The sequence below is a fragment of the Sceloporus undulatus genome, chromosome 7 (assembly GCF_019175285.1).
Source record: "Sceloporus undulatus isolate JIND9_A2432 ecotype Alabama chromosome 7, SceUnd_v1.1, whole genome shotgun sequence".
Taxonomy (NCBI): Eukaryota; Metazoa; Chordata; class Lepidosauria; order Squamata; family Phrynosomatidae; genus Sceloporus; species Sceloporus undulatus.
Window position 1 is genome coordinate 20,305,246 of NC_056528.1, and position 26,582 is coordinate 20,331,827.

At 44.6% G+C, this 26,582-nt stretch overlaps 2 protein-coding genes across 3 annotated transcripts; one reads left to right on the plus strand and one right to left on the minus strand.

Moving 5' to 3' along the window:
* Positions 1 to 198: 198 nt before the first annotated feature.
* On the plus strand, positions 199 to 11,121 carry ASB6 (ankyrin repeat and SOCS box containing 6). Its single transcript, XM_042480426.1, has 7 exons — positions 199 to 338; positions 3,200 to 3,395; positions 3,732 to 3,913; positions 5,112 to 5,218; positions 6,867 to 6,975; positions 7,583 to 7,669; positions 9,644 to 11,121. The coding sequence occupies exons 1-7, from the start codon at positions 236 to 238 to the stop codon at positions 10,306 to 10,308; spliced, it is 1,449 nt and encodes a 482-aa protein (XP_042336360.1). The 5' UTR covers positions 199 to 235; the 3' UTR covers positions 10,309 to 11,121.
* A 1,863-nt stretch (positions 11,122 to 12,984) lies between these two features.
* Positions 12,985 to 18,086, minus strand: NTMT1 (N-terminal Xaa-Pro-Lys N-methyltransferase 1). 2 transcript variants are annotated; one of them, XM_042477808.1, is made up of 4 exons: positions 17,933 to 18,086; positions 16,201 to 16,398; positions 14,783 to 15,035; positions 12,985 to 13,520 (listed from the first exon to the last, which is right to left on the minus strand). In XM_042477808.1, exons 2-4 carry the CDS (start codon positions 16,360 to 16,362, stop codon positions 13,264 to 13,266), a joined length of 672 nt encoding a protein of 223 aa, XP_042333742.1. In that variant the 5' UTR covers positions 16,363 to 16,398; positions 17,933 to 18,086; the 3' UTR covers positions 12,985 to 13,263. The 2 variants fall into 2 exon arrangements, with proteins under 2 accessions (XP_042333742.1, XP_042333741.1); XM_042477807.1 differs by having other exon boundaries at positions 16,201 to 16,402.
* Between the last annotated feature and the right edge of the window lie 8,496 nt (positions 18,087 to 26,582).

The following is a 26,582-nucleotide window of genomic DNA, read 5'->3' on the forward strand; positions in this document are numbered from 1 at the left end:
ATAGATAGATAGATAGATAGATAGATTGATTGATTGATTGATTGATTACATGGTACAGTGCACACTGTACAATGTGCATTTTCCACTAGGTGAGGCTGCCCTCTGGCGGTTCCTTGAGGCATTGCAGCCCTCAGTGGAGGTGCAATTAACACCTCCAACCTGCAGAGGGCACTAAATTGGGGAAGGGAAAACCAGGCAGAGAAACTGAATTGCAGCACTTTCTGCAAATATTTAAATGTGCAGTCAAATATTCCACCATCCTTCCGCTTCCTTTTTAGCTAGCAAAGAACCCACAGAGACAAGAGAACTGGAAAGGCAGCAGTTTGCAAAAAAAGAAGGCAAGTGAATGCACGCACAGAAGGGGGAAAAGGAGAACCTAAATGCATTTCTCTTGCATTTCCTTAGCTAGAGTAGCCCCATTGCAATGAATAGGGCTTCTTTCCCTGTCTGCTAACAAGCCTGTCTCCAAATGCAAAGGGAACTGCTTTAGCTGCACACTATGTTTTTTAGTAAAATTGGATGGGAAATTAGATTTTATTATATACGTGTATATATATGTGTGTAAGATGTGTATGCATTTCAGGGCTTTTGTCCCTGAGGTTGCAAATACCATTTTGGGATATTTTTCTTTTGTGCTGAAATGTGCCTTCTTTTAAACTTAACATGTAATTCTGAACATTTTTCTCTTTGTCCTATGAAATCTGCATTTTATTGTCTGTTTAAAAAGCCTGTTTCCTTGAAGGATCAACCTCCCTCCCTGCCCTGTTTGGGTGTATCTCCTTTAAAGGCTAACATATATATGTGTGTGTGTGTGTGTGTTTATATTTGGCAGTGGCAGTATATATATGAAATGTGGGTTTCTGGCTGGAAAGGAGGCACAGGAGGATAATGTTAAACTTAGTTATACTTACTCATCTACTTACAAAATGCTATATAGGCTCACATATTGCATCCATGAGCCAGCAGTTTGAGTTTTGGACTATGACTCTGGAGATCAGGGTTTGAATCCTGACTCAGCTGCGTAAACAATCTGGGTGATTCTGGGCACTCTCTCAACCTCAGACGATAGCAATGGCAAGAAACCCCCATGAGAGGTTCACAGGGCCAACTAAAACCAAATCCCAGATTATATACAGTCAGTGGGTATCTGCTGGGATTTGGTTCCAGCCCCCCCCCGCCCCCTTCCAAAATTCATGGATGCTCAAGTCCCGTTAAATACAATGGTACACTAAAATGGTGTCCCTTATATAAAATGGCAAGATCAAAGTTTGCTTTTTGGAATCTATTTTTTACAGTAATATTGTCAAACCAGGGATGGGTAAATCTGTGGATAAAGAATCAGTGGATATGGAGAGTTGACTGTATTGGCCTGCCTTCATCGGATTCCATGAGCCATGATTGGCTAGCTCCCAGCATCTTCTCACTTCGCCATAGCAAAGTCTATTGTGTGAATGGGTCCATGGTGACAAGAGAGTGCCCTCCACCCCACCTGTAGGCAGGGATGGAAAACTGGTGTGGCCCTCCAGATGATGTTGGACTGCAACTCCCATTATCCATCCTTGTTGTTGACTAGTGGCAGATGGTTGTTGTAATCCAACAATATCTGGAGGGCCATTGTCCATCCTCATTAGCCATCCTCAACTCTTGTTATTCATCCTCAAGATTGGCTACAGGCAGATGGATGTTGCAACCCACCAATATCTGGAGGGCCATTATCCATCCTTGTTATCTATCCTCAACTCCCATTATCCATTGTCACTACTGGCTAGAGGCAGATGGATGTTGCAACCCAACAATATCTGCAGGGCAGTATGTTCCTCAGTCCTTGCCTAGAGATGCAAGTGAGACCGCTTGGTATCCAGATCTTTCCTTCGACACCTTGTTTCCACCTGGAATTTTCTGCCTGAGGCAACCGCCTCACCCTCCCTCATGGTAGGACCAGCCAGGGAGTTTCTAGGGGATAGGGGTGCAGACTGCATTGGGTGACACCTTGGAATGAGGTGTCTCAGTGGAATGGTGGGAAAGGACTGGTTTCTGGTGTGTGCTGCTGTGCCTCTCTATGGGTAGACCAGGATTCCCAGAGACTGAAGGTCCTGGGAAGACATAGCCCACTTTCCTGAAGGTGGCAAGAAGGCTAGCTAGGAAACTGTCAGCAAGCCATTCCTGGAGGCCTCTCCATTTGCCAAATGGCACCTGACCTCTTCAGGACTTACAAGTTACGCAGGTAAACCAGAAAAACCTGGGGCATGGACAGTCCCTTTGGGTGCCCCAGTCCACCAGCTGTTGGTGGCAAGTAGACTAGAACCTTTCTCTTTCATAGTGGCCTGATCTACTCTTAAGGGACTATTGGCCTGGTGGCTCTGAACTTTGGGGTGACAAGCACTGGGTTGGCACCGACTCTAGTGATGCCACTAGGACCAGCTCTGCAGGTGGGATGTTGTAGAAGGGGCTAAGCATTCACCCCGTGCGCCTTTTCAGCTGGAGGTTTTTCATCTCTCTCTGAAGTAGTTCTCTATACATAGTGGAGCCGTTTCAGATTGGGAGTATATTGGAGTTGTTGTCACAGTTGTATTGTGGTGGCAGATAGATAAAGGGGGAAAGTGCATTTAGCTGAGCATGTCAAACCCAGCATTGCCTCTCCCGGGGAAAGGAACAGGTGGAGGTCTAGATAAGCACTCTGGCTCATGCTAGCAGAAGCTCTGTCGCAATGGACCTGACTTCCAAAAAATGGTGGAAATTACAGTGGAACCTTGGTATCCTCTGGGGTTTGGTTCCAGGATCACCTGTGGATACCAGTATCTGTGGATGCTCAAATCCCATTAAATACAGCGTCATAGTAAAATGATGTTTCTTATATAAAATGGTAAAATCAAGGTTTGCTTTTGAGGACTTATATATTTTTAAAAATATTTTCAAACTGTGGATGGTTGAATCTGTGGATGTAGATGGCCAACTGTGTCATTGGATTTTTGATATCTAATGCAGGATGCAGGCAGGTTCATCTGTCGGAAGTGCTTTGACTTTGTCTTCCTGCATGGCAGAGGATTGGAGAGGATAGCCATTGGGGGTCTCCTTCAACTCTCTGATTCTAGGTTAATAACCTGTGCTATGCCCTCTGGGAGGAAGTGTATTACAAAACCTAAATGTGATCCACTGAAAAGAGATACTGTATATATAAATGTATACATGTAATTTTTAGGTAGACCAGCAAGACAACTTGCATCTGGCTCCAAGATCAGAGTTTATACATGGATGATCTATAACAAGGAGGAATCAAGGACCATGCCCTTTCTCCACGGCTTCCGCAGGATCATCTTTGAATACCAGCCCTTAGTAGATGAGATTTTGGGATGCTTGGGTTTACAGGACCCTGAACGGCAGGAAACCTTGGAGAGGTAATAAGCCTTTGTTGTGGTTTTGTTGTGGTTACCTACCTTTACCTTTACCTATGAGAAACTTCCATGATGTGGTGTTGCCAGACCAAAAACTAGAGATCGTTCCCATGCCTTTAATGTGTGGGTATGGGCCTTCAGGTCACCTGTCAACCTATGGCAACCACATGAATTTTATTGGGTTTTCTTAGGCAAGGATCAGAGATGGTTTTCCCCCAGTTAGCTGCAGGTCTTTGGACCTACTGACATTTCCGAACACCCCACATAGAGCACGCTATAGCAGCCACTGTTAAGTTTTGAATGCCTCTTTTTCTTTCTTCTTCGTCTTTCAATGCAAAGTCCCAGCTTTGTGGCTGAAGATGAGAGCAAACTTCCGGTCCTTGCCGAGCTCCTGGAAAGGAAAGCCCATTCGTCCTTTTACCAGGAAGGTGTGAGCTGCGCTTTACTGAAAGTAGCGGAGTTGGGCTTGCTGCGTGTGGCTGAAACCCTCCTCTGCAATGGGGCGGACATCGTCTTTGAAGGTGGGGATCCCATTCGCTTCAAGGTGCCATCTTTTAGGAAGCGGGGAAGGAGAGCTATTTTTAAGTCAAAGCTGCAAATATGGCGGGCCAACTGCTATTGTTGTTATTATTCTCCTCCCCCCTGCCTCCATGATATTTATTAGGTTTGTTACATCAAATAAGTTAAACTATTACAACTTTCTACACATTGTCTACTAACAAATCCACAACATACATAACATATATAGGTATAGGCAAATACACCTAGCATACGTTCACTATTACCTTACCTACTCTGACACTTGCTTACTCCTAATCTAACTTCCCAAACTGCAACATAGAACACTCATCATCACAAACCATTAACACAAACCATTCATATACTTCCTTTCCTATAAATCTTGGTTATCTCCTTTTTATTCTTACCTATCCCTTCTACGCTTTATCAAGAAAGGCCCATGATAGGGTCACCATAGGTCAGAAATGGCATGAAGGGATGTAAGAACAATACCAGCAATGGTACAGGATCCCTCTCTAGTTTTAAAGTTGGCAGCCCTATGGGAGGCTTTTACACTAGTAGTACTGTTGCTATCCTACTTTGGTGTCATAGCTCTATGACATCATAGCCCTGTGAAGTTATGGAAAGATGCTTCTCTTCATAAGCTTGTTTCCATAGCAACATGGCTCCTAGGCAAGGATGGCTTGTTGGGTACCACAAGACCCTTTGACTTTGGAGAGGTTATGGGGAGGAAGAAGGGGATGGGATGCTTCCTGTCACGCTGTGGGTCTTACTGTGATCCTGACGTATATAGTGGTAAGGGTTTTTTCACTCCTTATGATGATGAAAGCCCTGCAGTGTAGGCCATCCAAAGGTTCAATATCAGATTGTGCTTAAACATTGCTGAAACCTTGCCTTAAGGTCGCTGTATCTCAGAAATGACTTGAAGGCAACCACAACAAATCATTCATCATTTTTAAAATAATCAGTTAAAAAAACAAAACAGGATATATTTTTTGTAAAGTCACTTGGTTCAAACCAACCAACCCTGATTTTTTAACAGGGCACACACTTTGGTCAGTGGTCGATTTAAAAAGTATAAAAATATTAATTATATCAATACATGAATGCAATAAATATATTAATGAAATGAAGACTTTTCACTTTCTGCATTGCTTCTCTGATGTGAGTTTCCTCCCCTCCTTTTCTATTTTAAAACAGATCCAGTCACCTATTACACAGCTCTTCACATTGCAGTCCTTCGTAACCAGCCGGACATGGTGGAACTCTTGGTCCAACATGGTGCGGACATTAATCGAAGGGACAGAGTGAGTAGTGGGTGGAATTGTAAGCATCAGTGGGGAGGAGACTAGCAACAACAGACTGTAACCTGCTTAGAGAGTGCTGAGTTCACTGATCAGCAGTATAGAAATGTAAATACTATTACTGTTGTTATAACATCAACAAGTAAGAGCTGAACCCACATCTCTTCCCCAACACTTCTGGTTTGTAAGGTGAGAGCTTTGTTGGGTATGAATGTGTCTTCAGGTCACAGAATCATAGAATTGGAAGAGACCCCAAAGCTCATCCAGTCCAATTCCATTCTGGTGTATGAACTATTGTCCCTATTCTTCCCATGTGATTTCTGCCTCTGGTACCAAGATTTCTGTTAAAGGAACATCTTGGTTTATCTTAAGTACATCTGTTCTTTTCTGTTCAGAGATTGGAGAATCACAGAGTTGGAAGAGACCCCAGAGGTCATCCAGTCCAGTGCCCTGCCATGCGGGAATACAAAATCAAAGCACTCCTGACAGTTGGCCATCCAGCCTCTGTTTGAAAACCTTCAAAAGAAAGAGACTCCATCACACTCCAAGGCAGCATCTTCCACTGTCTAACAGCTCTTACTGTCAGGATGTTCTTCCAAATGTTGCAGTGGTATCACTTTTCCGATAGTTTGAATCCACTACTGCAAGTCCAAGCTTGCTCCATCTTTAATATGACATCTTTTCAAATACTTACACATGGCTATCATGTCACTCCTTAACCTTCTCTTTTCCAAGCTAGGCATGCCCAGCTCTCTAAGTTGCTTCTTATCAGGCATGGTTTCCAATGGTCAGGGGCAGGAGTCACATGGACTCGGGTTGCCTGATCTCAGGGCCTGGGCCTGAGTTTCCCCTTGCATGGGTCATCTCCAAAGAAAGGAGAGTGCAAATTCTCATTTTGGTGAGCTCACCTCCAGGCAAGTGGAAAGGTCTGTGTGCAGATCTCCAGTGCAGCTCAGACACCAGCAGATTGCTACAATTTATAAGGCTCTACTGATTTACTGCAGCAGCTTCCAAAGACTCCAAGTCTCTCTCTATATATATTTAGTTAGCTTTCTTCTTCTATTGTAGTGGTAGTGGTATTGAAGAGAGTCCTGGAAAGCACTTTAAAAAGCAGACAACAACGAGGAGTCAAGCTCCACATGCTCTTGAGATGCTCAACTGTAACTGAATAAACAGTTGGCCATCTCAGAGCATGTGGAGCTTGTCTCCTCTCTGTTTTCTGCTTAGTTGTTGTGGTGCCAGGACTCACTTTCCACTCTGCTCTGCTTCCACTTCTGGCTAGAAACAAGTAGGATAGATAAAATATTCCTTATCTCACCTCCCCAAGTAAGTGAGAAAGAATAATCCCCCAAATTTCATCAAGTTTTCTCTTATGCTCTATGGATGAAATGCCTTAGGAGAGGCATTTCATCTTTTCAAAACAGAAATTGGGGTGGAGAGGACTGTACAAAAGCTGGAAACTAAAATGTGGTCCTCCAAGGCAATCCAGAAGGTCAGATTGTGACTTTAAGTGGGCCAAATTCAGCTCTTGGGCCTGAGGCTCCAAATCCCTGGATCAAATGACTGTTTTGAGCATCTCACCACCTTGCTAACCATAATTCGAAATAAACACACAGGGTTTAAAAGGAACTCTTTCTTTTGTTGTCTTTAGATTCATGAAAGCAGTCCCCTGGACCTTGCCAGTGAAGAACCTGAACGCCTTCCCTGCCTGCAGCGTCTCTTAGATCTGGGAGCTGACATCAATGCCGCCGATAAACATGGTCAGTGCCACCCCATCCACTTGGCTTATTTTATAAACCATGATGGTACATCTTAACGCTTGCACATTTTATTACACCAGCCTGCTATGAAAAAGCCTCACCAAGTGATAAGAGGTCTGTTCTGCTAGACATCAAGGTACTATAGGATGATGTTCCACCCCCTCCTGTCTGTGACCTGCAGTGCGGTGATCAGAATCAGGAGCCCTGTTGCAACTCCTCATTGAACCACAGATCGATTGTGGAAGGATGCATGAAAGATCATCCTGCAGCACTCTGATCGCCAGCAGAACTGACCTCCATTGCTCAGTGTAGCTACTAGCTGTGAAGGTATAATTCAAAGATATAGCCGTGTTGGTCTGTAGAATTAATATGTACAGCGATCTTGTGGCACCTTTGAGACTAACCGAAAGACATTGGCAGCACGAGCTTTCATAGACTTAAGTCTGCTTCCTCAGATGCATTTGGTGAAGGTGTGTGAGAGAGGGTGAAAATGAGAACAGAGTAAGTGGCCCATCCTGATAAGTAAAGGCTTCTGATGGATATGGTTGCCCTGATTTGAATTCATTTTTTTTGTTCCTCTTCCTTCTCTTTTTAAAAACTCTCCCAGGAAAGACCGCTTTGCTTCATGCCCTAGCCAGCAGCGATGGGGTTCAGATTCACACTACGGAGAACATTCGTCTCTTGCTGGAAGGAGGTGAGCTCTTACTGATTTAAAACTTGACACAGCTTTGCCCCATCAGATAGCCCTGGCTGTAACCTAACTCATTTCGCATGAGATGGTAAGGGTCAGGTCCCTTTCTGAATCTCTTTGTGAAGCTGCTGGTGAGACAGTTTTGGCAAACAGGAGGAAAAGAATCTCAGCTTGGAGGCCAAATTTGTACCTTCTCGGATTTCAGCTACCTTTCTCTCAAGATGGGATTCAAGGCACAGGATGGGGGGATACTTTGCTTAGCAGTAGTACCTGTAAAAAGGACTGTGGGACTGTTGTTGAGCATATGTTGAACCTTGGGGTTTCCAGGCTGAGTGGGGATTCAAACCCTGGTCTTCTCAAGTCCTAGTCTGACAATAAAACCACTATATCATGCTGGCTCCGATTTTAATGTGTATGTTGTTTAAAATGGCTTATATTGATTTTACTTGTGCATTGTCTTGAGAGCTTTAGAGAAAGGGTGAAATATAAATACATTAATATGCTGGTATTTTGGTGTCTCACCCATTTTGGCCCCCCCAGTTTCTGGAATGTGGCCCCTACTTTATATCTATTTTATTGTTTGTATGTACAGTGCTGTGTAAATCTACAGCGCTATATAAATAAATAAATAAATAAATAAATAAATAAATAAATAAATTCAGATGACATGCTGGAAGAAGTTTCCCATCCTTGTTATAAGACAAAGTATGGTATTGTAAAAAAAGTAAATCCATGGGTTGAGTGCATGTCTACCTTTCTTTCCTGGCCTCAGAGAGGAAGAAGAGTAGCCAGGCACAGTTGTATTGTGCCTTGAAACTGAGGCTGTAGCATTGTAGCCATCCCAACTGCCATTGCTGTGGCCTTTGAAAGAGAGAAGAGCAGCCAACATTTCTTGGACTTAATCCTTTCTTGTACTGCCATCCCTTTTTCCTTATGTGTCATCTTATATTTAGATCGTAAGCAGGAGGACAGGGAACTGTCACATGGATGATTTGGAAGCTGCCCTGGGAAACTTTTGACTGAAGGGCAGGTTATAAAATCAATCAGTCAGCCCTTCCTTCCTCTGAAGTAGACTCCCAGTTTGAAGATGACACTAAACTAGGAATGGTAGCTTGTATACCCCAAAGGACAGGATCAGAATTCCAAACGACCGTAACAAGTTAGGAAGTTAGACCAAAACTAGCAAAATGAATTTCAACAGGGGAAAATGTCAAGTACTACACTTGTGCAGAAAACCCCCCGAAAGGCTCAGATATAGTATGGGAACACCTGGATCGACAACAGTACACGTGAAAGGGATCTGGGAAACTTAGTAGATCACGAGTTGAACATGTGTCAACGGTGTGATGCAGCAGGTAAAAGAGCCAATATGATCCTAGGTTGTGTTAACAAGACTGTAGTATCTAGATCAAGGGAAGTAATAATCCCACTCTATTCTGCTTTGGTCAGACCTCATCTGGAATCCAGTGTCCAGTTTTGGTCGCCACCATTCAAAAAGGACGTTAACAAGCTGGAGTGTGTCCAAAGGAAGGTGACAAAAATGGTGAAGGTCTGGAAAACATGTCCTATGAGAAGAGGATTAGGGAGCTGGGGATGTTTAGCCTGGAGAAGAGAAGGTTAAGGGTTGACATGATAGCCATGTTTAATTAAATATTGGAAGGGGTGCCCTATTGAGGATAGCGCAAGCTTGTTTTTTTCTGCTCCAGGGACTAAGATTCAGAGCAAAGTACAAGAAAAGAGATTCCACCTAAACATTAGGATGAACTTGCTGGTTGAAAGAGCTCTTTGGTGGTGGAATAGTTGACCTCGGAGACTGGTGGAGTCTCTTGTGAAGATTTTTAAACAGAGGCTGGATGACCATATTTCACAAGTGCTTTGATGATGTCTTTCTGCATGGCAGAATGGGGTTGAACATGATGGCCCTTAGTGATGTATTGGATTCAGTCCTATTGTTTTGTTTGTATTCCTCCTTTGCAGGAGCAGATGTCAGAGCCACTACCCAAGATGGTGACACCGTCTTCACCTCCATCATCTTCCTGCTGGGCGAGACGGTGGGAGGGGATCCAGAAGAGGTCAAAATGATCAACCGCTTCTGTTTGCAGGCCACTCAGTTGCTGATGGCCCATGGGGCCAACCCCAGTGAATGCCCCTCCTACGAATCCCTCACCCACATCTGCCTGAAGAGCTTCCGCCTCCACTTCCCACTCTTGTGCTTTCTCCTCCAGTCGGGAGCATCTTACAACTGCTCCCTCCATGGCCCCTCGTGCTGGTCAGGTTTCGACATCATCTTTGAGCAGCTCCTCTCCCACCTCAGCAAGTCTGAAGATGACAGCTTCTCCGTCGACCTCCTCCAGAAGGCAGAGACAGTGGTGGACCTCATGGTGGCCAGCGCCCAAGTTGTGAAGCTCCCGAGCAACTTTGAGATCAACCTGAGTGGCTGCCGTTTCCACAAAGATAGGATCCAGATGCTCTTCAATCACCTCAAACAACTGGAACGTTCTCCAGGCTCCTTGAAACACCTCTGCCGAGTGTACCTCAGACATCATCTCAGGCCCTGGCCGGTCGATGTGAAAGTTAAAGCTCTCCCTTTGCCTGACAGGTTAAAAAAGTTCCTCCTCATGGACCAGAATGGTACCATGTAATACTGTGGAGGCAGGATGGGGGTTATTGACCAAGGATGTTTGCCATACCTAGGCATGAGCACCAAGCGACTTGAGGGTCTGCTGGGTCTTTTGAGGGCATCATCTTATGAACCAGCTAGCTTGTACATCTTGCATTTTGGGAGGACTTTACAATCACATATTATCGCTTGGACCTTCTCTCTTCACAAACAGGCCTTTGGCCCTTTACAGGAACAAGGCCAACCTCTGGTGATTCTAGCTCTGCAACTTGTATTATTCACTGGAAGTGAAATTGGTGTCAGGGAGGTGCAGGGGACGGTGGAACTATATCCGGATCAAAAGAAGAATTTGGACTAGAAAAAACACCCATTGGGAAAAGATCTTCCTATCTCCATCTGAGCTTCCAGTATTGGGGTCAGGGGGAACTAGCAGTTTCCCACAGCCATTAAAATTAAGACTCAGCACCCATTATGTCATTTGTATATTTTTAAAGGATGCCCAAGCAGCAGGAAAGCAGTGCTCACACTTCCTTAATATGCTGTGCCAATTGAAGTGCTTGCAACTACAATGTTTGTTTCTATGGGACATCGATTGCCTTCTTTCCAGAGCCTGTGCTCATCTTTTTTCTGTTTTTATTTTTAAAGACGTTTCTAGTCCTTGTGATACAGAAATGCTTGGGGAAATGTGTGGGAAGGACAAAGGAATCTAACAGATACTTCTAGATTGGATTGTCACCCTTTCCAAATGGCAACGCACTTTTGAGCTTTCTTTTGCCTCTGCTTCTTGGCACATGTCTTGAAATCACAATGTGAATAAATTATACATGATCACTTATGCTAGGAGACATTCTTCCCAAGGCTACTAACAGCTTCTGGTGAAAGTAGGAAAAATGTTGGTGGGGAAAGGGTTAATTTATATTTTACTTGCCATGTAATCCTTGTCTGGCACCCTGTTGGGAATTTATCATTTTGTAAACCACAGTTCAGGGCCTACTAAATGCCCTGAAGGCACCAGATCCTGTCTGATCGTAGAAGCTAAGTAGGATCAGGACTGGTTTATACAGTACCTGGATGGGAGACTACCAATGAAAACCATATGCTGGAGGTTATATTTCAAAGGGAGGAACTAGCAAAACCACCTGTAAGTCTTCCTTACTTAACAAAACCCCTATGAAAAGGTAACTTGGAGACACATGCATATCAACCACAGCTCAAGAAGGATATGGACACACAGATGTGTCAAGAGAAGGGTGGTCAAGATGATAGAAGGTGTAGAAAGCAAGCCCACTGGGGAATGGCTGAAGGAGCCACATATATTCAGCTTAGAGAAGAGAAGACAGATGAAATGATAGCCATCTTTAAATATCTGGAGGGTTCTCTTGTAGATGGTAAAGCAGGCTTATTTTCTGCTGCTTGAAAATAGAATGGGAACCAGTGCATTGAGATTACAAAAAAAGCAATGCCACCTAAATATTAGGAAGAACTAAAAGCTGTTTGAGAGTGGAATGGACTGCCTTGGAAGATAGAGAGCTCTCCTTTGGAGGTCTTTAAAGAGAGGTTGGATGGGTATCTTTGAAGAGTGCCTAAGTTGTGGATTCTTGCATGGCAGGGGGTCGAAACAGATGGCGCTTTGGGTTCCTTCCAGCTCTAAGATTCACTCTGTGACTTAGAAAGAATTCTTTCTTAGTACAACCCAGAGATGCCAGGGATTGAACCGGGTGTAATGCAAAGGCAAAGAATCATCCCTGAAACTCTGCAGCTGCCTACTACAGAAACGGACTGTAGTTTAGTATTGTCAACTCTTGACAGGCGACCATGGGTCTGCAGAGCTGCAGGCAAGATTCTTTGCTAGTCCTCCCAGTATTTCCTTCCTGGTCATCTTCCACCCAAGTCCTCACCAGAATCGACCCTCCTTGGTTTCCAAAACTGGATGGCATCTAATGGCTCTAGAGTGGTACAATGTATACAAATTGAGTCTCTTAAATTCTACTTGTCATGAGATAGTGACACCTTGACTTGATGGTTCATTGTACACAAACTTTTTTCATGCACAAAGTTATGTTGTGTATACACCTTATACACATAGCCTGAAGGATATTTTATACAGTCTGACCTCTTTATCCATGGATTCAACCATCCACAGCTTGAAAATATTAAATATTCCAAAAAGCAAACCTTGATTTTTGCCGTTTTATATAAAGTACACCATTTTACTATGTCACTGTATATAAGCATCCATAGATTTTGGTATCCACAGGTGGCCTTGGAACCAAACCCTAGCAGATGCCAAAAGTCCACTGTACACATATTTTTAATTTTTTAAAAATAATTTTGTCCATGGAACAAAATTTTGTACATCAAATCATCAGAAAGCAACAGTGTCACTATCTCAGCCACCAATGTAGACAATTTTTGATTTTTAGATTGGATTTCAGAATTCTGGATAATGCAAACTCAACCTGTATTCCAAAATCCAAAATACTTCTGGTCCCAAGCATTGCAAATAAGGGACTCAACCTGTATCCACTGCACCTCAGAGGTACGTCATACACAATGGTGCACCTTTGCCAGTGTCCTGATAAACACAATTCAATAACCAGGTTGTACTGTGCTTCTGCAATGTAGCTAAGCATTTATGAAATTACACAATGCAGAGCATAAAGACTCTGGACTATGATGACAGTAACAAACATAACAATACTCTGCAACCCCAGAAGTGTATTTGGCAAACATTCTTGCATTAAAAAGGGGGAAAAACCCAGCAGCAACTTAAGACAAGACAAGATTCAACTTTACTTCCCCCTTCCAAAGCTAGTCTCCATGAAAACTGTTCAAGTTGCACCCGCCCAGATTTTCGGACCGTCTCCCGGGGTCATTTGTCTCAGACCCCCAGGTCACTCCAGAGGCTCTTGGGAATTCCTGGATCAGGACCCGGTTCTCCTTTGGGACACGTGATCTCTAGGGCGGGAAGGGCGGTTCATCTCATGGCTAAGGTGTAGACGTGGTAGATCTCATCAGGGAAGTTCTCTTGTTTCTCCTGGGCCAGGAGGCTGAGCCCTGCCCGGCGAATGATCTTGCAGACAACGTCTAAGTCCCGACAGACGCTGCTGTCCACGTCATCCATAATGACTCCTTCTTGTGCCATATTGTCTTTAATGACAATGATGCCGTTGGGTTGGAGCCCAAGCCGACACCTTTTGAGGAAGCTGGAGAGGTGGTCATCTGTCAGGTGTCCTGTTAGGATGAAAAAGGAATGCCTATGAGGGCCCTACTGAGTTAGCTCAAAGAGAAGCAGCGAGTTGCAACAAATCAAGCTTTTAGACTCAGGATGGGACAATCTGGATTCAAATCCTGACTCATCCACAAAGGTGTAAGGGTGACCTTGTGCTGACTTCTCTTTCCAATTAGCAATGCACGCTGGTAAGGCCTGATACACATCAAGCATTCGTGTCAGTGCCCTGATACACATCTTTCCAATTCACATCCTTTACAGTCCTCTAAGAGGGTTTCATAGTCGTACGAGTGTTGTACTATGACTCCGAACATCAGGGTTTGATTCCCAGATCAGCCATCAAACCCACTGTGGGATCTTGGGCAAGTAACACTCTCTCAGCCTCAGGGGAAGGGCATGGCAAACCCCATCTGACCAAAGATTTACCTTAAGGTCGCCATAAGTGGGAAACAATTTGAAGGCACACAACATGAAGGGTTTTTTGGGAAATAAGAGTGCTTGGCATCTCTGTTAACTGTTGTAAGTTGCCAGGAGTGCTGGAGTGGTCAAAAAGGCAAGATTTAATAAGAACAATAAGAAGAAAGAATAAGACCCCTGCATCAGAGGCTATAATGCACAACTTTATAATGGCAGAGCTACGTTGCTGATACTGTACAATGCATAACCGTACTAGTGAACTGAGATGAAACACAACAAGGAATGGGGCAAGATGTCCCCTCGCACAACGGGGGCATCTCAAAGCATGACATACCCCAATGCACAATAGACCCCATCCTGCATTGTTGTACATCGGGATGTCACACATCTGGGTCAGTGGCTGGGTTCATTTGGTCACTATTCCTGGATGCACAGTACTATAAAGTTTTGCAATTCACCTTTGTTTGTGGTCATTGTTGCATGACTTTGTCATTTCCAACTTATGGGAACCCTAAAATGAACCTATTACATATTTGTTCGGGAGGGGTTTGCCTTTGCCTTTTTCTGAGGCTGGGAGAACAGGACTTGCCCAAGGCCACCCACTGGTTTTCCAAAGCTGAATGGGGGATTCAAACTTGGTCAGATTTGTAATCCAGTACTCAAACCACTACATAATATGGCTCTCGACCTTTTGCGTCAAATACATAATCATTTATAGCAAAGTCATAGTCCAACATTCAAACACTACACCATGCTGTTCTCAGTTCACCTTTATGTGATCATAAGTCAGTTTTCAATAATCCAATGCCAAAGAGAATGAGAATAATAACAAGGGGAATATGCTCACCTATCACCCACTGGATCCATATGACGTCGTAGGCACTGGGCTCAGGACTGAAGTCCTGCAAGCCGCAACAGAAATAGTTCCTGACCCGCCTCCCCTCCTCGCCAAGATAGCTCCGAGCCTTGTTTAGGAAGTCCTCTGTCACGTCGACCATGTCCACTGTTTTGAAAAGGGGAAGGAGGAGTCGCTTGGTGATGCGGCCAATGCCGGCCCCACAGTCCAAGGCACAGGCCGTTCCGGTCCTGTTAGGCCCATCCTGAAAAGTTCAGAGGAGGTCAGAACCTTGCAAAATCCACTGCACCTGGTTATAAAGCATTTCCTGTCTCTGCTAGGTGGCATCACTCTACAGCTAAGGACTATATCCGACCGCTACTTTAATCAACTAATACCCCCACCTTTCTCCCAGGATGAGACCAAATCTAGGTCTCTTCATGATTTCATTTGATACCAAAACCTGCCACATCATATCACTGCTGTAAGGCAAGCGTTACTAGTGGCAAATGGATGCAGCAGGTAATCTACAGCAGAGGAAAACATTTAGCCTCAGTGGTTCAGTCTTTCCTGAGTTCTCTCACAGCAAGTTCCCTAAACAACCAATTCTTTTTTGCTGGGACTCTGAACCTGTAATAAAGAATTATTGTTTGTCAATGCTTCCTTTATGGATGTTTTTAACTGCATTGTTCTTTTAAACTGTGAGTTCCAGTTTGGGGAGAAAAGTGGGATATAAATAAATACTGTCGGCCCTCCACATTTATGGCTTTGACCTTTGTGGATTTGATTATTCCCAGATTTGATTAATATGATTTCTCTAGGAATTGCTAGGTCTTCCACTGGAATGCCTGATGGAAGTTGACCATAGAGTCACGCTGGAAGACCTAGAGATTTCTAGGTCTTCCAGTGAAGATTTCTCCTACAGCACGATTCTATGGTCAACCTCAGGCAGATGTTGACCCACAGAGCTGTGCTGGAGAACATAGAGATTAGAGAGGTGTTCTCCTAAAGCAATGATTCCCAAACTTCGGTTCTCTTGATGTTTTGGACTTCAACTCCCAGAATTCCAGACAACTGGTCAAGCTGGCTTTCTGGGAGTTGAAGTCTAAAACATCTGGAGGATCAAAGTTTGGGAATCACTGCACTAGGATAAAAATAATAGTGTTTTTTAAATGTGTTTTTTCACTTCCACAGGGGTCCTGTGCCCCTAAATCCCAGCAAATGTGGAGGGCCCATTGTAGTAGAACAACAACAACAACAACAACAACATTATATAAATAGTCCCCAAAGCCCATGCTGAGTCTAGGAACCGAAGGCCATACAAAGCAGTATGGGCTTGGTTGTCCACTACAAGCAGAAAAAGGATGGATCCCACTAGACTTCTGTTAGAAGAAAATTATCACAACCCAATAAGGCACTGTCCACCTTACCCGCAAAAAACGAAGCAAAAACTTGCGAGAGCTGTTGATATCGATGCTGGAGATGTGTCCGTAGCCACCCAACATGCCATCCACCGTGGGCGGTATGTCCTTCCAATATTTTTCCGCCTTGGAGTAGAATTCCAGCTCATCTTCCACCACATCGCTGGCCATTGTGGTGGTTCCCTCTTGGGCCAAGAGGAGCGGCTACTTCCTTTCAACAGAGAAAGATAAACATAAAAACCAAAAGAAACCATTTTTAATTTTCTACAAATTAGTTTCGTGGCTATATTAGACTCCCAAAATTTAGATCAACGTTTCAACCACTGTCTCCATAACACACGCACTGAACATAGGAAGGAAAAGAGCTGGAAAAGTTACTCTTTAAAAGTAATTTTGTCCCCCAGACTGTGGAATGACGTACCAGAAAGAGATACAACAGCTGAAAACGGTGACTGCATTTAAAACAGCATTAAAAACATCTCTCTTCTGGCAGGCCTATCTAGTTAATTTTAAATCATGACTTTTTAATTTGTGCATGAACTCTTCTGAGTGTATTTTAATAGTCTTACAGTATTGTATTTTAACTGTGGGTTTGTGTGTTTTCAATTGTGGTTTGTATTTTCACAAGCTGTACCTTGCCATGAGGAGAGGTGGGAAAGGAATAAAAAATTATTATTACTATTATTATTATGATGATGACATGAGAAGTGATGGGTGGCTGAGATAGTGACGCCTTTGCTTCCTGATAGTTCAGTGTACGCAACCTTTGTTTCATAAACAAAATTATTTAAAACACTGTGCATAAAATTACCTTCGGGCGACGTGAATAAGATGTATATGAAACATGGAACCTATTTTGTGTTTAGAATTGGGTCCCATCTCCAAGATATCTCCCTAGGTACATATACGCAAATACAATTGTTCCAACATCCTAAAAAATCTCAAACCCAAAACACTTCTAGTCCCAAGCATTTTGGATAAGGGCGACTCAACCTGTAGTAGAATCATTTAATATAATCTATTTAAAAATTGGTTCTGCCTCGACCTTCACTGTTTTGGGTCAAAAACTACTAGTTTACCCCTTTCTTTACATTTTCAGCCATCAGCACAGCTGATGTGGGTCTCCAGAAGCAGAAAGCTACTCCCTGCAATGACTGCATTCCCCATTCCTGCACTGAAGGGTTTTGTTTCTAAAGACAGCAGCAGGCCACATTCTAACCCCCCCCCCCAAAAGAAATGTGTGTGACTGGGGCAGGAGCATGCCAAAAGCTAAATATACACGTTGCTTCCAAGGGGGCATGTGGCTCCCTGTTCCCCAAACATGGAAATAAGGCACAGAGTGACCGAATGGTTCCTGGTTTGACACATGCCAAGCAGCAAGGCATCTAGCCCTTATGGTTTTGAGTGAGTGGCTGCACTGCAGGCATTTAACCACTGCGCCACCAGGGCTCCTATGTTCCTGTAGGTGCATCTCTGTGTGTGTGTGTGTCTATATATATATGTCCTATATCCCTATGGGGGTGTATGTGGGGGGTTTAAATAAAAGGGATCCCAATGGAGGGGGAGCAAGAGAGTCTCTCCAGTGGAGGCTCTTTTCCCTCCCCATCTCTCCACGTGGGAGGAGGAGGAGGAGGCGGCTTGCTGGCTGGCTGGCTTTCTCTCCTCCTCCTCCTCTTCCTTCCCTCTCCCTGGATGCCAAGTGGAGTGACTCTGATTGCCCCTCCTGGCTGTGGCAACTCACCCTAGTTCTGGAGCCTGGAGTAAAGCTGCTGGGGCTGCAGGGCAGGGGGCAGGAGAGGCTGGGCCAGAGGGTCCCCCTGGGCTCTCCAAAGGAGGCAGCAGCCGGTGCGTAAAAGGGACCAGGGCGCACACCAGCCACCTCCTCCTGCTCCGCCTCCTGCTGCTCTTTGGCCTCCGCGGATTGGGCCTCCCAGTCCCCGCCCCTCGGTGCGCAAGACCCGCCCAGAGAGGAGGAGCCGAGAGCAGGAGGAGGAGCTGGGCTTTGCCAACCTCCAGACTGAGCCAAGAAGGGAACCAGCCTCTTGTGCCTTTTTACGCACAGCCTCTTTGGAGACACCGTTTGGACACTGCTTGGACCGCCCTGGCTCCATGCTTTAGGAACCTGGGAGGCCTCGTTTGGCAAGGCCCTGAGTCCCCTCCTCTGCCAAACTTTGGAGTGAGCTCCCCACAACGCTACAACTCCCAGCCTGCAATCTGTCATGATGGATTGCAAGAGCCTTTGAAGCCCAAAGGAAGGATGCACTTGTGGACTGCCATGGCTCTATGCTTTGGGAACCTGGGATGCTAAGCCTCAGAGGAGGCGTGTAGTGGTCATCGGGGACTCTTTGCTGAGAGGCACTGAACCAGTGGTTTGTGGGCCTGACAAGATGTCTCGGGAGGTGTGCTGTCTCCCTGGGGCAAAGATCCGTGATGTGACAGAGAGGCTGACAAGACTGGTCAAGCCTACTGACCATTACCCCTTTCTTTTGGTTCATGTGGGAACCAATGATACTGCAAGGCATAGCCTTCAGAATATCATAAGGGATTATGAGGCTTTGGGTAGGAAGTTGAAAGAGGTAGATGCACAGGTTGTGATCTCCTCTCTTCTCCCAGTCAATAGCGGATGCAAATAACTGGCTCCGTAGATGGTGCCGCCAAGAACGATTTGGATTCTTGGACCAATCGTTGCGGTTCCATGAGGAGGGACTTCTGGCAAGGGATGGGTTGCATCTCACGCCAGTTGGCAAAAACATTTTTGCCAATAGCCTCAAGAATTTGATCAGGAGGGCTTTAAACTGAGTTATGTGGGGGAGGGAGACAGTATTCTGGAAGGCCAAAAGGCTGGAGAAGATAGTCAAACTGACAGAGAGGGAACAAGACAAACAGTGCAAGGACCCAACAGTGGGAGGCAAAAGAACTTGCACAAGCAGCAAGTAAAGGGAACACATGGTCTTAGATGCCTCTACACTAATGCACAGAGCATGGGAAATAAGCACGATGAACTTCAACTCCTAGTACAACAAAGCAAATATGATATAATAGGCATCACTGAAACCTGGTGGGATGAGTCTCATGATTGGAATGTGGAAATAGAGGGGTATAACCTTTTCAAGAGAAACAGGCCAAACAGGAAAGGAGGAGGAATAGCCCTATATGTCAGAGATATTTACACCAGTGAAGAGATCCAGGACATCAATCCTGGAAGCCAGGTGGAGAGCATCTGGATAAAAATTAAAGGGCAGGGAAACAACAAGGATGTTATGGTGGGAGTCTACTACAGACCCCCAAGTCAGACGGAGGAATTGGATGATGCCTTTCTAGAACAGATGACCACACACTCAGAAAGGAGAGATGTAGTAGTGATGGGTGACTTCAACTACCCTGATATTTGTTGGAAGTCAAACTCAGCCAGATCCTCAAGGTCTAGTAAATTCCTCACTTGCCTTGGAGACAATTTCATGGTCCAAAAAGTGGAAGAGGCAACAAGGGGATCAGCTATTTTAGATCTGATCCTAACCAACAAGGATGACTTGGTTAATGAAGTGCAAGTGGTGGGATCCTTAGGTGGAAGTGACCATGTTCTCCTGGAGTTTGTTATACAATGGAAAGGAGAAGCCAGGCATAGTCAGACACGCATTCTAGATTTCAGGAGAGCGGATTTCAGTCAACTTAGAGAAATACTGGGGGCGATCCCATGGTCAGGAATACTAAAAGAGAAGGGAGTTCAAGATGGATGGGAGTTTCTCAAAAGGGAGATACTGAAGGCACAAATTAAAACAGTTCCAGTGAGAAAGAAAAATGGGAGGTGTCGCAAGAACCCAGGATGGATGACAAAGGAACTTTCAGCTCAGCTAAATTTTAAACGGAACATGTACTGTATAAGAAATGGAAAAATGGGGAAATTACCAAAGCGGAATTCAAACAAATAGCTAGCAAGTGTAGAGATATGGTCAGAAAAGCCAAAGCACAGAATGAACTCAGGCTTGCTAGAGAGGTTAAGCACAACAAAAAGGGCTTTTTTGGATATGTCCACAGCAAAAGGAAGAAGAAGGAAATGGTAGGGCCACTGCGTGGAGAAGATGGCAAAATGCTAACAGAAGAAAGAGAAAAGGCAGAATTACTCAACACTTTCTTTGCCTCAGTCTTCTCAGAAAAGGCAAAGGGTGCTCAACCTGAGGATAATGGAGCAGAGGACAGAATAGGGGAAATTCAGCACAGAATAAGTAAAGAGATAGCACAGGAATACCTGTTTAACCTAAATGAATTTAAGTCTCCAGGACCAGATGAGCTACATCCAAGGGTATTAAAAGAACTGGCCAATGTAATATCGGAACCATTGGCAATAATCTTTGAAAACTCCTGGAGAACAGGAGAGATCCCAGCAGACTGGAGGAGGGCAAACGTTGTCCCCATCTTCAAAAAGGGGAAGAAAGAGGATCCCAACAATTATCGTCCAGTTAGTCTGACATCAGTACTAGGAAAGATTCTGGAGCAGATCATTAAACAGAGAGTCTGTGAACATCTAGAAGGCAATGCCATAATCACAAAAAGTCAACATGGGTTTCAGAGAAACAAGTCATGCCAGACAAATCTAATCTCTTTCTTTGATAAAATTACCAGCTTGGTAGATGAAGGGAATGCTGTGGATATAGTATATCTTGATTTCAGTAAGGCCTTTGACAGGGTTCCCCATGACATTCTCACAAACAAGCTTGTAAAATGTGGGCTGGACAAGGCAACTGTTAAGTGGATTTGTAATTGGTTGACCGGCCGAACCCAAAGGGTGCTCAACAATGGCACCTTTTCATCCTGGAGAGAAGTAACCAGTGGGGTCCCACAGGGCTCTGTCCTTGGCCCAGTACTGTTCAACATCTTTATCAATGACTTGGAGGAAAAAATTGGGGGAATACTTATCAAATTTGCAGATGATACTAAATTAGGAGGAATAGCTAATACTCCAGAGGACAGGATCAAAATTCAAAATGACCTGAATAGACTAGAAAGCTGGGCCAGAGCTAACAGAATGAACTTCAACAGGGAGAAATGTAAGGTACTGCACTTAGGGCGAAAAAATGAAATGCACAGATATAGGATGGGAGACACCTGGCTTAAGGAGACAACATGTGAAAGGGATCTAGGAGTCCAAGTAGACCACAAGCTGAACATGAGTCAACAGTGCGATGCGGCAGCTAACAAGGCCAATGCGATTTTAGGCTGCATCAATAGAAGTATCGTATCTAGATCCAGCGAAGTAACAGTGCCACTATATTCTGCTCTGGTCAGGCCCCACCTGGAATATTGTGTCCAGTTCTGGGCGCCACAATTCAAAAAGGACATTGAGAAACTGGAGCGTGTCCAAAGGAGGGCAACTAAAATGGTGAAAGGTCTGGAAACCTTGCCCTATGAGGAACGACTCAGGGAGCTGGGGATGTTTAGCCTGGAGAAGAGAAGGTTAAGAGGTGATATGATAGCCCTATTTAAATACTTGAAGGGATGTCATATTGAGGAGGGAGCGAGCTTGTTTTCTGCTGCTCCAGAGACTAGGACCCGGAGCAATGGATGCAAGCTGCAGGAAAAGAGATTCCACCTCAACATTAGGAGGAATTTCCTGACAGTAAGGGCTGTTCGACAGTGGAACAAACTCCCTCGGAGTGTAGTGGAGTCTCCCTCCTTGGAGGTCTTCAAACAGAGGCTGGATGGCCATCTGTCGGCGATGCTTTGATCTGGATTTCCTGCATGGCAGGGGGTTGGACTGGATGGCCCTTGCGGTCTCTTCCAACTCTATGATTCTATGATTCTATGAAAGGCCCTGAGCCCCCTCTCCCCAGGACTTGCCAGACTTTGGAGTGGAACCCCCCCCCCCCACACACACACACTACAAATCCCAGTCTGACATCTGACATGATTGCAGCACCTTTGGAGACCAAAGAAAGGATGTGCTTGGACACCGTTTGGACTGCTATGGCTCCATGCTAGAGGAGTTCACTCAAATGCTAGGGGGATCTGGGATGTCTAGTTTGGCAAGGTCCTGAACCTCCTCTGCTTGAGAAGGCTGGTGGACTCTCCAGACCTACAACTCCCAGTCTGACATTTGACATGATTGATTTCAAGTGCCTTTGGAGACCCAAGAAAGGAGGCACTTGGACTGCCATGGCTCTATTCTAAGGGGACCTGGGATGTCTAGTTTTCTCAAGGTCCTCCTGAGCCTCCTCTGCTTAGGAGGGATGGTGGTCCTCCCCCAAACCTACAACTCTCAGTCTGACATCTGACATGATTCCAAGCGCCTTTGAAGACCCAAGAAAGGAGGCCATGGCTCCATTCTAAGGGGACCTGGGATGTGTAGCTCCATGCCAGGGGGACTTGGGATGCCTAGTTTGGCAAGGCCCTGAGCCTCCTCTGCCCAGGACCTTGCCAAACTTTGGAGTGAACTCCCCAACACTACAACTCAGTCTGACATCTGACATGATTGATTGCAAGTGCCTTTGGAGACCAAGGAAGGAAAGGAGGCACCTGGACACCGCTTGGACTGCTGAGGTTCCCTTGTGTGTGCCATTATTAAAGCCTCTTATTCCACTATAAAAACTTTTAAAAACATACATTCCAAAAAGCAAACCTTGATATTGCCGTTTTATATAAAGGGGCACCATTTTACCATGCCATTGTATTTAATGGGACTTGAATATCCACGGATTTTGGTATCCACAGGAGTCCTGGAACCAAACTCCACCAGATACCAAAGTGTATACTACTTCCAAAACATCACTACAGGCCATCCCTAGTTTTGGCCCAGAAACTTTAGGATCCTGGACCAATCCTGAACTGTAACCCTACTCTGATCACTCCCCTACCCTTGGCCACAAAGCAGGACATATAGGGGCACCCTTGCAAACTGTGTGAGTAAAGAAAATTGAGGCGCATCAACACACATTACCTTGATGTGAGACACGGAAGGATGGCAAGTGTGTTACTGCAGAAACGGCATTCTGGTTTGTTGACAATTATGATCTTTGCTTGTGAGGATAACAGCCAATGGGAGAAGAGCAAGCCAGCCACAGCCATCCCTATGGCAGTGATGGGAATCCAGATAAGATCCCCAAGTCTTGGGCCAAAAAGAGACTATTGCTTCTTTTGGAAATTCCCAGGAGTGGCCATTCACCTGCCAAATAGGGAGGGAACCCTGCAATTGTTTCATGTGTAAAATACATTGTACAGTCGGCCCTCCATATCCACAGATCCAAGCATCCACAGCTTGAAAATGTTCTAAAAATATATAAATTGCAAAAGTCAAACCTTGGTTTTGCCATTTTATATAAGGAACACCATGTTACTATCCATTGTATTAAATGGGACCTGAACACCCACGGATTTGGGTATCCATGGGGGTTCCGTGCATTTGAAAGACAAGTATATTCGACTATAAGTAGAGCTAGTGTATAAGTTGAGGGCAGGTTTTGTATAAGATTCAGTGATATGTAGCAAAGGATGTGAAGGAAAACAATGCCATCAAATGTAGAAAAATCCAGCAGGCATAACTGTTTGTGTTCACCCAAAAGGGAGGATGGATGAACCAAGAACTATCACCACTATTTTCCCATCCAGACATTCAAGAAGTCCAGATGTGGCACCATGATGGAGAAAGTAGGGGGCAACTGTTTCTTTTAGGTTCTCCGTGGACAGAGCAAGCTTTCACTTTTCGCCACTCGAATGGCTCCCTCTACTCTCTCCGCCATGGTGTCACTTCTGGACTTTTCAAATGCCTAGATGGAAAAATAGTGATCTTTATTATTATTATTATTATTATCATTATTTGTGGTTTTTCCATGGAAGTCCTCCACCCCAACCCCAGAGAATGTGGAGGGACCAAAGTAATCTGGTTTAACTATCAGCTCAATGCTATGGAATACTGGGCTCTGGTACCACAACTACAAACCCCAAAATTCCATAGGATGGAACCATGGCAGTTAAAGTGGTATCAATTGGCATTAATTCTGCAGTGTGGCAGAAGCCTCAGTCCACCACCTTCGTAGACACATTTGGTGGGGGTACAGGAGAGGACTTTCCCAGGGACTAGGACCCGGAGCAATGGATTCAAGCTACAGGAAAAGAGATTCCACCTCAACATTAGGAAGAACTTCCTGACAGTAAGATCTGTTTCACAGTGGAAGACACTCCCTTGAAGAGTGGTGGAGTTTCCTTCTTTGCAGGTCTTTAAACAGAGTCTGGAGAGCCATCTGTGGGGAGTGCTTTGATTGTGAGTTCCTGCATGGCAGGGGTTAGACTGGATGGCTCTTAGGGTCTCTTCCAACCCTATGATTCTATGATTCTAGCACTGCCATCATTTCCCCTTCTGTGCAGAGAGAGAGAGAAGGAGTTGCACACATCCTCTTCCATCTCCAATCTCAAGCAGAAGAGACTGGAAATATGAATTGCATACAAGGAGACTTTCCCAACAAGGTGTCAAGAGGAAGGAAATTGTGTTTTAGGCAAAGAAATCTCCCAGGTGGGCACCAGTTCCATCCATGCATCTGAGTAATTAGACCAAGTCTACCAAAGCTTATGCTACAACCTCTTTCACACCGTTAGTCTCAAAGGTGCTACAAGATCCCTTTGCATACTGATATTCCAGACCAATGTTTCGAAGTGTTATAGTAGTTTGAACGTTGGACTATGACTCTGGAGACCAGGGTTCAAATCCTGATTCTGCTGTATAAGCCCACTGGGTGACCTTGGGCAAGTCACACTCTCTCAGCCTCAGAGGATGGCAATGGCAAAATCCCTCTGAAGAAACTTGCCAGGGCAGTCCCATGACAGCTTCACCTTATGGTTGCCATAATTCAGAAACAATTTGAAGGCACTCAACAACAAATTATGTTTGGATGATCGTGATTTTTCTAGCAACCATTTATTTAATATTTATTATTTATTATTATTTTATTTACTTAAATCCCGCGTTTCGCATATAGGGACTCAAGGTGACGCACAGCCAAATTCAAAACAAAACAATTCAAAACAATACAAAAGCATTCATTTTATATAAGGGATACCAGTTCAGTATGCCATTGTGTTTAATGGGCCTTGAGCATCCACGGATTTTGGTATCCAAGGGGGTCCTGGAACCAAACCCCAGTGGATGCCAAGGGCCCACTGTACTGTAAGCTGTCTTGGGTCCTGAATTGGCAGAAAAAACAGGATAGATATAAAATAAAAAATAAAGGAAGAAACAGAGGTAAGTGCCTTGCTAGCTTTCCGCTGCAGTACCTATTCTTGGGCGCATGGGGGCAGTGTTGGCTTTCCTATGGCCCAACTAGTCCTGGCTTGGCAACTGGTATCTTCCAATGTTAATCCCAGCAGCTCTGCTCTTCAAGTTTGTGCCTTTCTTTTGTTAATGGATTGGAAACTCCCTCCTCCTCTCTCTCTCTTTCTCTCTGCCTCCCTTTGCTTTCCATCTACTGCTGTTCAGGGATCATCCTATGCCAGGCAAGAGAGAGAGCGGGAGAGAGAAATGCTCCATGCTCCAAGCAAGCTGTAAACTTGATGCCCGCACATTGCTTTGTATGCAAAGAAAGGGAAGGCTTAAGAGAAAAAGCAAAGAGGGGAGCGAGCGAAACAAAAGGCGGAAAGAAGAGGAGAAAATCATGGCAAGCAAAAATTCCCCCCGATTTTGTCATACCCACCAACTGTCCTTATTTGGCAGGGACAGTCTTGGTTTAACCCTCTACCATCCCACTTGTCCGTCTGCTTTTAAAACATCCCAGTTTCTCTCTCCTTCTCCCACATTCCCCCTTTAGTTGCTGCAAACTTACCGCATATACTTGACTAAGTCAACCTCTTGTATAAGTCAAGGGCAGAGTTGGGGGCCAAAATTATGGGTTTTGATATGACCCATGGATGAGTCGAGGGTAAAACGTCAAAGCATGTAAGAAAGGATCTAAAGGATGAATGAGGCCAAAGAACTTAAAGTGCTTCCAGGACAGATTATACTCTTGTCTTTCACCAGGAGACGGTTCCTTGTTTTATAAGAGTTAAAGTACAGTACTTACATTGACCTATGGATAAATCGACTCAGGTTTTCTGGGTCAATTTTTGAACTCAAATTTCTAGACTTATACATGAATATATACAGTACTTTGGTTGCTTACTTCAGTTGCTGCAAGCAGTATGGCAAGGGATGGGCCACAGGTGGCCTCCTCATATCATTACATGACCAAGACTTCATATCTTCCAACTTTTCTTGGTTATCCTCTGTCCTCCCACATTTTCAGCAGCTTTGAAAATCTCCCACTTTCCCCCTTTGCCCTCAGCTTACTCCAGTTGCTGCAAATAACTTTAAAGAGCAAAAGTAGTTTGTATTCTATTAAACGGAGCAGTGGCATCATTAGGATTGGCATCAG